At 48.4% G+C, this 15,690-nt stretch overlaps 1 protein-coding gene across 2 annotated transcripts in view; it reads right to left on the minus strand.

Moving 5' to 3' along the window:
- Positions 1 to 1,665: 1,665 nt before the first annotated feature.
- FAT2 (FAT atypical cadherin 2) overlaps positions 1,666 to 15,690 on the minus strand; it is a 71,585-nt gene continuing 57,560 nt past the window's right edge. Inside the window, exons 20-24 of one of the 2 annotated variants that reach the window (XM_079770967.1) lie at positions 14,271 to 14,416; positions 9,641 to 10,082; positions 8,521 to 8,659; positions 6,038 to 6,348; positions 1,666 to 4,849 (exon numbers count right to left, since the gene is read on the minus strand). In XM_079770967.1, the coding sequence (XP_079627093.1) occupies positions 4,317 to 4,849; positions 6,038 to 6,348; positions 8,521 to 8,659; positions 9,641 to 10,082; positions 14,271 to 14,416 (1,571 nt within the window). In that variant the 3' untranslated portion in view covers positions 1,666 to 4,316. Of the gene's footprint in view, positions 4,850 to 5,890; positions 6,349 to 8,520; positions 8,660 to 9,640; positions 10,083 to 14,270; positions 14,417 to 15,690 lie in introns of both variants that reach the window. The other variant, XM_079770966.1, reaches the window with a different exon arrangement.

The raw sequence follows: 15,690 nt of genomic DNA on the forward strand, positions 1-15,690 counted from the left end.
GTATTTTGTAGATGTGGCTAAAATCTACAATCAGTAACCTTTAAAGAAGAGATTATCCTCAAAATGTGGGTGGGCCTCCTTTAATCAGTTGAAGGACATTTAGAGCAAAACTGAGGTTTCACTGAGGAAGAAGAAATTTGCTTCAAGACTACAGCATCAGTTTTTGCCCAAGAGTTTCCAACTTGCTAGCCTACCCTATGAATTTTTGACTTAGGAGCCTCAACAATCACATAAGTCAATTCCTTGGAATCTCTCTCTCTCTCTCTCTCTCTCTCTCTCTCTCTCTCTCTCTCTCTCTCTCTCTCTCTTCAGGTTACTGGCTCTGTTTCTCTGAAGAACCTTGACTAATATGAGAGGTAACACCCAATTTTCTTGAAGTTGGGGGACTGATTTCAACACAGTGGAAGAAATGACTTTCCTTCGCTTTTTGTCACATTTAAGAAGAAAAACAAGACCAGCTCACTGACCCTTAGAGGATCTGAAAACTGATCTTTGTTGGCTACTGAATTAGATTTGTTCAAAAAGCAGAGCCCTCAAGGAACACTGTTAAGTATAACACTTTCCCAGGGCCTTGTCTCTGCCCTTCTTGTGCCCCAGATACTCATTTTTTGAGGTTCTAGCCATGGCTTGTCTCCCCACCACAACCTCACATGACCTCACGTGTCTCCCTCCAGCACTGCTCCGGTTTCTGGAAGATACATTTGCCTCTGTACAAGGCCTTGAGAAACCCTATGTGATGGCACTGTTGTGCTGTCCCACCCTCACTCCACTGTCACCTTCAGGAGCAGTCTTATGTCCCTTTGCTGTCTGTCCTGGTGAATTCCAGCTGCCCTTCTTCACAGGACTTGGTTATAAGTCCTGCCCCCACCCCTACATCTTCCTGGCTGCCCTCTTAAGGTCCAGCCTCAGAACTGAACCAGGATTATAGGAGTGGCCTAGGGTTGAGCCCCAGGTTTGAGCAGACTCCACCTTCCCAAATCCAGACACTGGTTAATACCACCTAGAATTATAGTGACGTTCTTGGCCTCTGCACTCCGTTGGACCATTGGACTAAGCCCTCTCAGTCCTTCTTGCTTCTATTCCTCAATCCTTCGATGTCCTATATTTATCATTTGTTTTATGAACCCAAATGTAAGGCATGGGTCTGGAGTCAGGCAGCCCTGAATTGAATCCTGGCCCTGTTCTCATCAACTGGGTGGCCTCACTTTAAGTTACCAACCTAAGTTATAAGCTATTGAATTTTTGCGTGCTCTGCACCTCCATCTGTAAAATGGAGATGACTGCACTTACCTCATGGAGTTTTTTTGTTAGGATTAAATAAGACAAGATGTGCCAAGTGCTTGCACGGGGCCTGACATGTAGCCAGTGTCAGTCAGTGGTGGTAGTGAGGATGAACATGGTGAACTACAAAATCACCCAGCCTGGAAGTCAGGAGACCTGGGTGGCAGTTTTTCTCTGCCACTGTTATGTGCTGTCATTCTCGGGGCGTTTGGAACCCAGTGGCCTGACTGGGAGGATTTCCCTGAAAATCTTTGGGTCTTCCACAACCTGTTGGGCTAGGTCTCCATTTTAGAGAGCCCTCTGGTGGCTGACCCATGAAGGTGCAAGCTCCAGAGGCTAAAGGGAAGGAGGGGCCTGGTTCATGGAGAGGTGGGCTGGGTGGACAGAGGCTGAGCGAGTGGTTTGTATGGAGGTCTCGGGTTGGGTGTTGGACCTGAAAGTGGGTCTCATCCCTATGAAGTTCTAGCTGTGAGACCTCAGACAAGCACCTCCTCCTCTGTGGGCCGTGGGGAGAGGAATATTGGGAATGGAGATGGACGAGATCAGTGTTTCCCAAAGATGATTCAGGGGCTCCCTGGACGATCATTTTTAAAAAATCTGAATCGTTATGAATTTTCATGTGTGCTGGTAGAAATAGTAACTTTCAAATCCTTTAGCTTATGGCTATTATCGTTTTAAAGTGAGTAAAAAATTTAAAAATCTAAATCTAAAAGAAAAATACTAAGTAAATAATAGTACTGGTGGTATTCTATCAGGGCAAAAATCATCAAAGTGGTAAGCACAACAGTTTAGGCAACACTGGACTAGATTATTTGTGATTTCCTGCACAGTTCTGAGAAGTTGCTTCTACTTGTATATTACTTGGTATTATATCTTAGCATAATAAACACCATTTATTGTTTATGCAGCTATAAGCTTTTTACTTTTATTCCTCAGTATAGTATTATGATGCAGCTATTTTTTATTATCTTAGTTTTACTGAAAAACGAGAGGCAAGTCATACCTGCCCGTTAGTATATGGCAGAACAGGTTTGGAACTGTCTGACCCCAGAGCCACAGTCTGCAGAGGGAGCCTGAGGACAGGGACTGGGCTTTCCAGTCTCAGTGTTACCTGCAAGGCTTGTGTGGACCATGGTCGCCTGGTGACATTCACGTCCAGTGGGCCTCAGTGGCCACAGGCTGACTCAGCTGGGGGAAAAGGAGGGACAGGCCGTGCCTGGCTTCCCAAGACCTAGGACAGTAAGCCCCTCTCCCCAACCAGTGCCGTGTGGTGCAGAGGGTGCTGGCTGGGTCGGCAGTCCTGAAGCCCGGTCCTGTCCTTTCACTAACCCGCTGGTTAGTGAACTTGTCCGCTGTGGACCATTGATTCAGCATTGGAGCCATTTTCCCCCCAAGTATTGTCCTGGGCCCCATCCCCCAGAGGTTCTGATTTTGCAGGTCTGAGGTAGGGCTCAGGGATCTTTATTTTGGCCATTTTGCTAGATTTGGGAATCATGGTGTTTGATGACTTCTAGGGTCCCTTCCAGCTCCCAAATTCTGTGAAGCTCAGCTTGGAAGCACCTGTAGACTCTTGTGACACAGAAAATAACAGTAAAAAAGATACTTTATTGTTAAAAAAAAAAAAAAGGCCATGCATACCGTCATTCACACTCACAGTCGCACACACAGTCGCGAACCACTCACACAAACACGCCCTCACCCCCACAGCCTCCGTCTCGCTGTAAGCAGCAACTCTGGGGGTGAGAGTCTCTGTTGCTCTTCCTTTTGACTTTTGTCTCCAGAAACAACACATGAAAAAGTAGTGGACCCGAGAAAGGGACGGGGGGTGGGCGGAATAGCAAGGCCACCAGAATTCTCTGGTCGCTGCCACTCCTGGCTACATACACTCTACACATGTGTACAAACGTACTATACACGAGTGCCCACATGTGTAGACACGTGCCCACATTGACCCTCCATGCATAGGGTTGAGTCACTGCAGGTAACACTTAGATTGGCAGGCTTCTGAGATGGCGGGACAAGGGCAGGGTGTCCTGCTTTCTGGCTCCCTGCCTCCACCCTCCCCTGAATGGACATTCTGAGTTCCTTGTGCCTCTGAAAGAAAAATCCCTCATCCAGACAGCAAGGTTGAAAAGTGCCTAACATGTTTTAAAATGATGAATGATAGCCTTCCTGCCTTTGGCCCAAAGTGCTTGAGAAACTTGGGATGAAGAACCCAGAGTTCCATGAGGTCTGAATTCTTTAACAAAGAAGGTCCAGGGCTGCAGGAATCCTGACTGGCCCTGGCTGGTAGAAAGTCACGTGACTTAAAGAGGTGGAGCAAGTTGCCTAGTTGGAATCTGGATTAGAGGAGTGGGACCTCCAGGAGACTGAGGCCAAAGTGATGCTCCTCAGCTACCCTTGTTGCCCTCATTCACCATCTTATCCCCGATGCCTCGCACAGCACCCGACACGGAGCAGATGCTGCAGTGGACATACGCATGAGGCAGGGTGCCTAGGTGACTTTTGGTAACTGCTCGCCTGCTGCTCACCTGTCAGCCCCTAGGAGGACACCCTGTGGCCCTCCAGGGTCAGTGACCCTGGGACCTTGTCTCTCTAGTGGGTGTCGTGGTAGCCTGTGGGGCATGAGCCTGCCTCTGCCTCCAGAATGGAGCTGTGGGCAGGTGTAAGGATGTGCCCCAACAGGGCTGACCCAGTAGTTCAGGCCCTGCCTCCCTGGGCGCTGAGAGGCGGCAGATCAGAGACTGCCTGCCTCTTGCCCATCTCAGGAGGCTTCTCCTGGTTCTCCAGCGTAGCTGTCCTGTGCATCCCCTTTCTGCTGGGGCCCTAGTGCTGTTTTTGGAGTCCTACCCTCAGCTTCCCTCCATCCTCAGGGACTAGCTGGGGGTCTGGAAGAGCACATTTCAATGTATGGCAGCCTGGAATGGGTATGGGGGCTTCCCTCCCACTTTCCCAGCCACACTGTACTCACTCTCTATAAGACAGGAAGAAGGTGCCAAGTCCTTGGCCTCCCACCTGCCTTCCTCTGAGGACAGCTAGAACATGACCTCCTCACAGCTCCCATAATCACTCTCTACCATGTCAGAGCCCTCATAGTTGGGGGGTGCCTCGGGCTGGCCCCGGCCTGCGGGAAGCCCACCCACCACCTCACAGTCGGCATAAGAGGGCCCGGCGCGGCTGAGGCGCATCCTCACCCCCTTGTAGCCCCCCTCTGCCAGGCAGGGCCCTCCCCCTCCCTGCCGGAGCTGCGAATGGTAGTAACTGATGGCTGTGTACTCATTGAGACAGGGGGCCAGCAGGCGCTCCCGGGGACTGGGGGCCCGCGGGGGCATCAGATCTTCCAGGTTCTGGTTGCTATAGCGGGGTGGGAGGGGTGCCCGCTTGTTTTCCAGCTCCAGTGGGAAGGGGAAACCCCCATAGAGGCCATTGGGCTCCTGCATCACAGCTGGGTTCTGGTGGTGCTGAGGTGACGGTGGCAGAGGGCCCGGGGTCACTTCGGAGTTGGGGTATTCCCAGTGTTCCTTCCTGGAGTAAGTAGGGGGCCAGACCGTGGCTCCGCCTGGATACGCTGTAAGAGAACAGTAAGCGAGAGTGAATTTCCCTGGTGAAGGTTCCAGCTGGCCTGACAGCTACTGCTTATAACTTAGCATGTGGTGGAGACAGCCCGAGGAGTTGGTGGATATGTGGCCCATCTACATGTTGTCTCTTGCAGCTTAGGTTGATATCTAGAATCCAATGGGGCCAAGTTTAAGGCCAGAGGCTTAACCCAAAGTCGCCCATTTTGCAAATCTGAGCCACTGTTCGAAGGGTCAGTGTAAAAGGGAAGAATATGGATGGCTCCGTGCAGCCCACCCCCAGTGCTAGAGGCAGCAGCTCCCTCCCAAGTCTTACTGGTGGGTTTCGTCTCCTTAATTGAAGGAAACAGACACCTAGTTCGGAGTACATGTGAGGCATATATCACAGAGGGTGGTTAAATGAGATGTGTCTTGGAAGACTGGAGACCAGGTATCTTTGGTCCTAGCTGTGTCCCTGCTACTGAATAGTTGTGTGCATTAGAACTGTACCTTTATGGGCCCTAGCTACTCAATTGGCAAAAAGTTAGTGAAAATACCTGTTTTAACTATTGGTGAATAAGCCAGGAAATAGAAAGTGCTTACATATTCGCCTCCTTTTGAGTAAAAAATAAGGAAGGGGTAAAGATGGCGCCCCACAGCCAGCGAGGTCTGGCCTAAGATTAGGCAATCAGAAGGCTGGACTACTGCTTCTCTCGCTTCCCAGAAGAGCACCGATGTGCAGAAGCCCCCTTTCACCCAGGGACCCTCCCCACTCCTTTCCGGAGTCTATAGGTTTCTGCCATGGACATTGAGCCTATGGAGTGTCTTGGAATTTAGAGGAGTGGATCATGATGCAGCAGAATGAGCCATGGGCTCTGAGTCCAGAGACCTGGCTTCTGTTCCCGTCCATTAGTTCACTGAGACCTTGAACACACCCCATTCCTAGAGCATGGATTGAATGGTGGCCCAAACCCCTGTGCCTGAGGTAGTGAAGTGCTTAGGTCTACTCCTCCATTCCACCAGTCCCCAAGGCTAAGGGCTCTGGCTATACTGACCCATCTCCTCGCCTGACCAGGTCCTCTTAATGATGGACTCGTTGTCAGAGCGGGGAGGGACTGCAGCTGGTGGGAGTCTGGGAGGCACGCTGCAGACTATTGGCTGCTGCTTAGAGCTGGGTCCAAAAGTGCTGAATTCATTTGGACCTGAGGTCTTGCTGGGCTCTAGTTGGTTCAAGTTGTTGCAGGAGTTGGTGCTCAGGGGGTTGAGCTCGATGGCAGGCATGGCTTGGGTGTCAACACCAACACTCCTGGCCAGAAGGTCTGGGTCTTCCATGGCCACGGGCTTGTGAGACTTCCGACGGCGGCAGTAGAAGAGAAGCCCAATGGTGCTAGCAATAATGACCAATAGGGCCCCTACGATGATCAGAAGCTCCTGCTGCCCCCAGTCCCCACTTTTGATCTCAGGGGTGACTAGGCATTGTCCTTCTGAGCAGGCCCTCACCTTCTGTTCACACCTGCAGAGACAGAAACGTAGGTAGGGGCTGAGCCACTCTACTGCCCTTTCCCTCTCCCTTCTTACAAAGATCAATGGATGGAGACCCCTGCACTCAAGCCTGTCCTCTCCAAATTTCCACCAAAAAAAAAAAGAAGAGCCTGGCCAGTGTTGCTCAGTGGTTGAGTGTCGACCCATGCTCGAAGAGGTCGCTGGTTCGATTCCTGGTCAGGACACATACCTGGTTGCAAGGCTCAATTACCGGTGGGTCTGTACAGAAGGCAGCCAATCGATGTTTATCTGTCAGCAATGTCTCTCTCTCTCTCTCTCTCTCTCTCTCTCTCTCTTCCTCTCCCTTTCACTCTATCTAAAAATCAATTTTAAAATATATTTTTTTAAAAGATAATTATCAAACATACCAACAAATCAACTTCAGAACTTTCCACCCTCTAGCAGTAACACGTAGGACTCAGCTACACCCTCATTTATGACCGGCTGGATCTGGACTCTGAGCACGTCCATTATTTTTACCCACGAGATCTCGACATTGGATATGCTCTCCACCAATGAGGTCCGAATATATGGCGATAGAGGCAGCCAACATACCTAGCTGTCCTCCAGCAATAATGTCAGGGTCCCAAATACAAGTCAGCAGTCACTCAGCAATGCCAGCCGGGCATCACCAGCAGGTCACGGGGACCCAGCGTGGCTCTGCACAGACCTCACACTGGGTGGCTTCTCAGAGAGAGCACCTGGGACTGTACGACCTCTCAGGTCACCTGCAGCTTCGTGTTCCATGGTGGAAGGCTCTTAGGAGACTTCTATGGCCGGCTTTGTCCACTTTTGAAGGGATATTGGGAAAGGCTCCCTCCATTCCACTTGGTCCCGAACATCCCCCAGTACCTGAAACTACCCTTTTGGGTTTAATGTTGTCTTCCCCAAGTTCCTCTGTTAAAATGCAAACAACACTGTCAGCCAGGGAGTGTCCTCCCAACACATCTGCCGGCTGGAGAGCATTGTGTACTGCAGAGCAGTGAGTGAAGTGGGGTCGGAAATGCCAGTTGCCAAGAAAGAGGACTTGGGTCATAAACACACAGGGTGATCTTGGGTAAGCCCTTTCCTTCTCTGGGCCTCAGTTTCCCCATCTGTAAAATGAGTGGCTCCCTTATGCACAGGCTGACAGCAAGGGCTCCCTTGAGAGTTTGTAAAAAAAAAAAAAAGTAGAATCCCAGGCTTCATTCCTTGGAGATTTCGATTTAATTGGTCTAGGAATGTACATTTTTTCATCAGTCTCACTCATGATTTTTTAAAGGCTCAAAAATTGGGAAGCCATAAACCAGATTGCCAAAGCCTCTGACCTCTAGGATTCTTAGCTGATTCACCTTCTCTTGTAACCCCTCTACCTACTCCCCCAAGCCAGCATAATACGAGGTATAGGTGGCTGGCATTGGGGTTCAAGATCACAGCAGTGCCTCTACCAAGTGGTCATTGTCTCCAGATCGCTTCTGGGAAGTCATAGTTCAGAGCAAAAGACTAAGAGCTTGAGCTACACTGAGTGGCCAGATTATTATGATCTCTGAACGCATAATAATCTGGCCACTCAGTATATGTGTGTGTGTGTGTGTGTGTATATATATATATATATATATATATATATATATATATATATATATATATATTATTAGAGGCCCGGTGCATGAATTCGTGCATGGGTGGGGTCCGGCCAGCCTGGCCAGGGGGAGGGCACATGGGTGGATGGCCAGCCTGCCTGCCTGCTGGTCGAACTCCTGGTCGAGGGGACAATTTGCATATTAGCCTTTTATTACATAGGATATACACTGAGTGGCCAGATCATTATGCGTTCAGAGATCATAATAATCTGGCCACTCCGTGTATTTCCAGACTTTATCAGAGATCACAGCCACCTGAGGAGCTGGTTTAGAAGTGCAGGTTCCTGGGCCCCAGCCTGGGGAGTCTGATTCAGCAGGTTCAGAATAGGACTTGGGAAACATTAACAAGTACCTCCCTCTCCCAGAGGCTCTGCTGCAGGTGGTTGGAGGGAGAAGCCAGGTCCTGGAGCACTCAGCCCCTTGCCTCCCATCAGCCTCCCTAGAGTTCAGAGAGCAGAGCTCATTCCCTAATGGTGCCAAATCCAGGGTGAGGAGCCAATGGCAGGTGCCTCTCCCGTGCTCACCTGCCTCCCGTGTGAGGGTAGGCTCCTTCGGGGGAGGAGCTGCAGTTTCCGTTCTCCTGGCAGGGTGCCAAAGTGCAGTTCTCCTTTCTCTGTTCACAGTGTTTCCCAGAGAACTGTGGGAGACACTCGCAGAAATAGCCTGGGAGGAAGAGCAGGGAGGTGAGAGCGTGCACTGGCCTGGCAGCCAGGCCGCCAGGCGGAGAGGCCCTCTGGGACGAGGGGAGGCCCCAGCATGTCTGCAGGCACCTGTGTGCACATTTGTTTACTGAGGGCCAAACACCATCTTGATTACTGATGCCCTGCTGGTCAAGGAGACTTGATCCTGGCCCTCAAACAGCTTACAGTCCTGCAGAGAGTGAGCATCTCAAGAATACTGCATGTCCTCCTCATTTACCCAGACAACACTCATTCTAAGTAAGAATCTTCGTGGACGAACTTTATTTGATCCTCACGACAATTCCAAGATTGGTTTCTGTTATCCTCCTCATCAGGGGAAGGTACAAGTGGGTGGCAGGTGAGGAAGTGAGGCACAGAGAATGTATGGTCACACAGCCAGTAAGTGGCAAAATTGGGATCAATACTAATAGTAATTATCATAAAAATTAGTTTATTGAAGGGACGTGTTGGGGGAGGTTTCCCAGAGCAGACACTATTTCATTTGAGACTTGGAGGATGAGTAAAGATTAGCCAGGCAGGAAGATAGAGGGGCAAAGCGGAGGTGTTTCAGGCAGAGGAGAATGTGTGTAAAGGCTTAGAGTGAAGGGTGTGGCAAGTCCCAGGAATTAAAATGATGCTAGGGTGGGCAAGCCTGCTGAAAGAGGGGGGAGTGGGAGCTGCAGGGCCAGGAGGTGGGAGGGGCCAGGGCATGGGAGGTATGAGCCATATGCAGGAATTAGGAATTGGGACTCTATCGAACAGCAGTGGGAAGACATTGCAAGGCTCCAAGCAAAAAGTGAAGTAAGTGCTCAGATCTGCAGCTGTGTCCCTGCTACTGAATAGGTGGGTGCGTTAGAACAGGATACTGTGTCTTTATGGGCCTTAGCTACTCAATCAGCAAAAAGTTAGTGGAAATACCTGTTTTAACTATTGGTGAATAAGCCAGAAAATATAAAGTGCTTACCTGTCCCGTGGGCCTGTGAGCACCTCCCGCCGTTGAGACACGGGTTCTGGCTGCAGTCTTTGCTGTGGGCGCAGCACTGGGTGAGGGCCTGGCTCTCCAGCAAGCCTGCCACCTTCTTGCCATGGGCCATCAGCTCCAGTGCCTGTCCATTGATCATGACCTCATCTAGGCAGCCTTCAAAGCCCTGGGAGACGTTTGGGGGAGAGTGAGAGAGGACAAAGCCGCCTAGAAAAAGGTCTCTTTTGGGCCTCAGGCCCCAGCAGTTCTCTGGGAGCACAAGGGAGCCATTGCCTGAGCTGTCAACCAACAGCCGAGTGGAAGTATCCGTCTCCTTCACCAGAACTGAGTGCCACTTCCCGTCATTCACATGGGGCCAGGAGGAAAGCGTTCCATTGAAACCACGTGGGCAACTGTACTCCAGCTGGAGCACTCCATGGACCAGCTGCAAAGAAAACCCAGATGGCCATCAGCAAAGCCAAGGAGTCCTTATAGAAAGCCCTGCAACAGGCTGCCAGGGCAAAGCATGTTGGTTGTATTTTCATGGGTGGAAGGGGTAGTGTCTGGTGATTTATATATATTTTAGAGAGGAAGGGAGAGGGATAGAGAGATAGAAACATCAATGATGAGAGAGAATCACTGATCGGCTGCCTCCTGCACACCCCCCACTGGGGATCGAGCCCGCAACCCAGGCATGTGCCCCCGGCTGGAATCAAACCTGGGACCCTTCAGTCCGCAGGCCGACGCTCTATCCGCTAAGCCAAACCAGCCAGGGCTGTCTGGTGATTTTTAAGGCAGTTTTAGTTTTGTGTTTATAGAAAATAAAAACCTTCAAAATGCTCTTCTGTCTCTGGTTTTATTTTTCCCTCACTGTACTCCATGGGATGGGATGGGTAGGGACAACATCTCCATTTCACAGATGAGGGAACTGAGACCCAGAGATGCCTTGCTGTCTTTTGCATTCTTGTTCACAGGCCTCTCCAGTGTTCTGCATTCCTGTACACTGGCCTTCAAGGATACCCAAAACCCCTCTCACTCCCACTGCCTTATGCAACAGTTCAGCAGTTCTTGAAGTGTCTCCAATATATCTTTTCAGGAGATCTGCAAATGGAAACTACTTTCGTAATAATCCTAAGACATTATTTGCCTTTTCTACTCTCACAAATATACAGTGAAGATTTCTGACATGTGCTATCACAACAGATGAAGGCAGAAGTAAATATGAAAAGCCAGCTGTCTTCTACTAAACCAGACATCAGAGAGATTTGTAAAACACTGCTCCTTTTTATTTTTTGGAAAATGTAATTATTTTTTAAATACATGTTTTTTATGTGAACATGTAGTGACTTCCTTAGTTTTAAATGAATTAACAAATATTTTAACATTTGTCAGTTTTAATTTCTAATACTGGAAACATTGATAGCTATATATAACCCATATAAACAAAACTTCCTTAGGATCTTCAGTCATTTTTAAAAGAGTGAAAGATACCCAAATAAAAAAGTTGAAATCCCACTGGATTAAAACATTTTAGTTCACCTCATCCTAAGAAGTGAATTGATTTGTGGTCAAATCTTTTTCTGGTCACTGTAGGGTAGGTAGTGCTTTTTCTGGGTGAAATGTAAAGATACAACCCAGTGTTTTCAGGAGTTAGCCATTTATACACAACCTTCCTGATTTTTGCCCTGATTCAACACTGCCTATACCATTACTTACTTAAAAATGAAACTTATATACAGTAAATAGAAAAATAGAATGACAAAATAAGTACAACTCAAAACATTGTCCTTAAATCACTCCTTTGACTTTACCCCGGACCACAAATCCATTGATCCCACCATCTTTTCACTGTCTCTCGTCGCCTCAGCAAAGCCATCATTCCTCTCCTCATCCAGCTGTCCTGTCCCTCTCTTACTTTGTAGAACTCGATTGGCAAACCCACAAATAGGTAAAACTCAACTCTTCCCTTATTCTATATGATCATCATGGAGCTGAATTTGGCTGGAGAGAAACACACAGGATTACTTGTTGGTCTCCTTTTAATTTCATGACCATGAGTCTCCAATAAGCCCTTCATGCTGCTCAACAGTTGTACTATCTTCCTTAGTCCATTTACTCTCCCATGTGCCTGTTTTCACAACTTCTCTCTCCTCAGATCCCTAATGCCTCTCTTCCCCCCCCCCCCCCGCCTCATTCTTATTCTACAAATCAGATGGGGATTTGAAGACACTCATAATCACATGGATACACTTTGGTGAAAGCCAATCTCTCCATTCATGTACTAGATTTCCCCCTTCCCTTACTTCTTCAAGGACAAGATTTCACTGACTCTCCTTCCTCTTTCTTAGATCTTTGTTAATTCTCTGCTGGATCATCCCACTTGTCATACAAACAATCATTGCTCTAATATTATTTTTTAAAAGTTGGCTTGAACCCACTTCTCTTGCCAATTATCTTTTTTTTTTCTTTGCTTCTCTTTTGCAGCAAAATTCCACCCTCACCCATGACAACACTGAAACTACTGGTGTCAGGGTATTCAGTGACCTCTGTGTTGCCAAATCCAGTGATTAGTATCACTTCCCATCTTAGCTGACCTCTCAGCAGCGTATCACCCAGCTGATCACTCACTCCTTCCTTCTTGATACATGGTCTTCATTTGGTTTCCTGGATACAATACTGTCTTGGTTTTCCTTCACCGTCATTGGTTGCTCCTTTTCAGTCTCCTTTGTTGGATCCTCCTCTTCCCCCTACACCTCAGTGTTGGAGTGTCTCTGGTCTACTCTCTTTTTAATCTACACTCCTTAGTGACCTTCATCTCCAGTCCAGACCTTTCTCACAAACACTAGACTTGTTTATCCAGCTCCACTTGGAGGTCTAATAGGCATTTCAAACTTACACGTCCAAAACTGAACTCTGGATCTTCCCCCCAAACCTGCTTTACCAATATTCTTCCCCGGATCTGTTGGCAGCAACTCTATTCCTTCTAGTTGCTCAGGCCAAAATCTTACTCCTTGCTTCCTCTCTCAGCCCTTATTCAATTCATCTGGAAATCCTGTTGGCTTTACCTTCAAAATCTATCCAGAATCTGACCTCTTCTTCCCAGTTCCACTGTCATTGCCCTGATCTGAACCACCGTCATCTCTCACCTGAATTATTGCTTCTTTGGCTGGGTCTCTCTGCTTCTGGCCTTGTCCTTCCAAGGTCTATTCTTAGCACAGTAGCCATGAGGATCCTCTCTGCATATGTTAATTCTCTGCTCAGAACCTTCTGAGGCCCTCCATTTTGCTCAGAATAAAAGCCAAAGTCCTTAAATGGCCTGTGCGACCTTTATAGATCTGCCCCCATTTCATTACATCGCTGACCTCAACTCCTACTACTACTGTCCCATTTGCTCACTTCCCTCAAGCTGTACAGACCTCTGGCTTGTGCCTTAAGCATGTAAGGAATCTCCTGCCAATTACTATTCCTTCGACCTAGAACACTGTTCCCCCAGCTGTCTAAGCTAACTCCCTCCCCACCTTCAAATTACTGTTCAATTACCACCTCAATGAAACCTTTCCTAACCACTTTATTTAAAACTAGAGGCCCAGTGCCCAAAATTCGTGCACTCAGGGGGGTCCCTCAGTGCAGCCTGCACCTTCTCACAGTCTGGGAGCCCTCAGGGCATGTCCCACTGATGGTTTAGACCCACTCCTCACAGGGACATCCTGCCACTGCAACTGTGCTGACCAGCCGTGAGCATAGCTTCTGGCTGAGCAGTGCTTCCCCTGAGGGAGTGCACTGACCACCAGGGGGCAGCTCCCGTGTTGAGCGTCTGCCCCCTGGTGGTCAGTGTGTGTCGTAACTACCAGTCATTCCGCTGTTCAGTCAATTTGCATATTAGCCTTTTATTATATAGGATTGCAACACCCCATACTCCCGATTTCCCTTCACCTTCGCCCACCCCCCACCCCTCCCTTTAACCCAAAGCACTTATCACATCTGGACAAAATCTATAATTTTCAGTTATTATGATTATTGTCAGTCTGCCCTGTAGGATGAAAGTTCTAAGGGTTTTTTTTTTTATCTTATTTGCTGATGAGACCCAAACACCTAGAACAGAGCCTGTCACATAGCAGATGCTCAGTCAATATTTATTAGATGAATTAAATTCTAACTAGCCCAAGTCTGTTTCTCTTTTTCAGAGTGGGAGACTGAAATGTGTGCTAGAGGTGTTAAAATCAGGAAGGTAAACTGAGACTTTCTAGATGACATAAGCGGAAGGACTGAAAGGCCATTAGCAAGGAAACTCATTTTCTTCCATGTAATGTAATCTGTGTTTGTCATCTTGAGCGCCCCAGTGGTAAACACTGTTCTATTACTCAGCAAAAGTGATAAAAGCACCAGGGCCAGGTGGCCACACCCATCTCTCTTTCTATCTTCAGAGACTCTCTGTTAACCCCTAGAACTGCCTGACCTCTATTGTTGTATTTGGACATATATCTAGGTGGGGTGGCTTTGGCCATCATGACTAGAAAGTCTCGTGTCCTGACCCAATAATCAGGGATTTCTTTGCAGAAATTGGCCTTCTTGGCCATGCTCATGCTGCCCCCACCTCCCAGCCTGGCACATTCCCGTGACATCAGTGCCTTACCTTCAGGGAGACGTACACTGTCCCATTGCTAAACAGGAGAATGGCCTGTGACTGGAGTGTTTTCAGACGGAAACGGATGTGCCAGTTCTGAGCCTCTGGGAGACTGTACCGCCCGAAGCTCTGACCGCTGAACCTTGCAGCAGTACCTGTGAAAGCAACCAGAGGTGCCACCGCCTTGTAAAATGGTCCCCATGGAGCCCTGGCACTGATTGTCCCATTCAACCCTTGGGTGGCCAGCAGAGTCATTGCTCATTTAATAGATGGAGAAATGAGACTGGGTCACACAGCAAGACAAGGGCCATTACCCTGCACACCCTCCTTTGGCCCCAGGAGCCCTTGCCTTGGGTGCCAGCCTGGTCAGAAGCTATGAGCTCAAACCATTAACAAAGCAGGAATCAAGGTGGAAATATAATCAATCAAGTATGTGGAAATAAAATTTTCTATTCTATATAGTTTCTGTGTCATTTCTATATCACTGGGGGAAGAAGGAAGTAGAATTGGAGAGGACTTTGCATATCTGTGTGATTTCAGGAACACCATATTTTTTGGGGGGGTTGTTTTTGTTTCTTTTCTCCCTCAAGAGATCTCCCTCATTAGGAGTGCAACCATTTGGGTAGGCACTTCCCCAATGAAATGCCACTGAGAGGCCAGGAGACACTGTGATAAAGGAAGTGATAGATGGTGTGGCTAAAACTTCTGTGAAGTCCCGCATACTTCAAACTCTGCAGAATTGCTAATATGCAGTTGCACAAGGAGTCTGAGCTTTCACCCACACTTGATTTCTCAAGCTCATTTGGCCATGGGACCCTCTTATGTGGACCACCTATCCATAGTCCTTGGAAACTGCATTCTGTGGAACCCCCTTTGGGAAATGCTGTGCAATCTTAAGCACTGCCCTCCTGAGACTTTTTAAACTCCACCCTCCCCAGAACTGAGTTCAGATATCAATTCCCTGTGAATAGGCTTACCATTGTCAGGGGAAAGGGTTAGTGGTACAGACCCCGAGACCTAGGGAAGAGGAATTGTTGAAGAGGGAACAAGGCCAAAAGGAGAAGGAAGAACCCAAAAGCCTGAGGCATGCGGGATTATAAAATCCTAAGAGGCCATCATACTGTAGGTCAAATCCTCCCTGATGCTGGCAATTTCATTGTGGTAGCTCATTATTGGATGGGATATTGAAGGTAATCTAGGTCAGGAATTCCAAAACTTGGCTGAATATCAGCCTCAACTGGAGTCCTTTAAAATACGGAATGCCAGGCTCTCCCCTCGGAGAATATGGCGCAGTGGTCCTACTGGCACACGGGAGTCTGAATTTTCAGTCTCTCCCCAGAATGGCTGTAGCAACTGGAAGAGGGGCCAGGGGAGGTTTCTGTGCTGGTCATGTTCTGACTCTGGATCTAGGTTCTGGTTACACCGGTGT

Source organism: Cnephaeus nilssonii (assembly GCF_951640355.1).
Source record: "Cnephaeus nilssonii genome assembly, chromosome: 5".
Lineage (NCBI taxonomy): Eukaryota > Metazoa > Chordata > Mammalia > Chiroptera > Vespertilionidae > Cnephaeus > Cnephaeus nilssonii.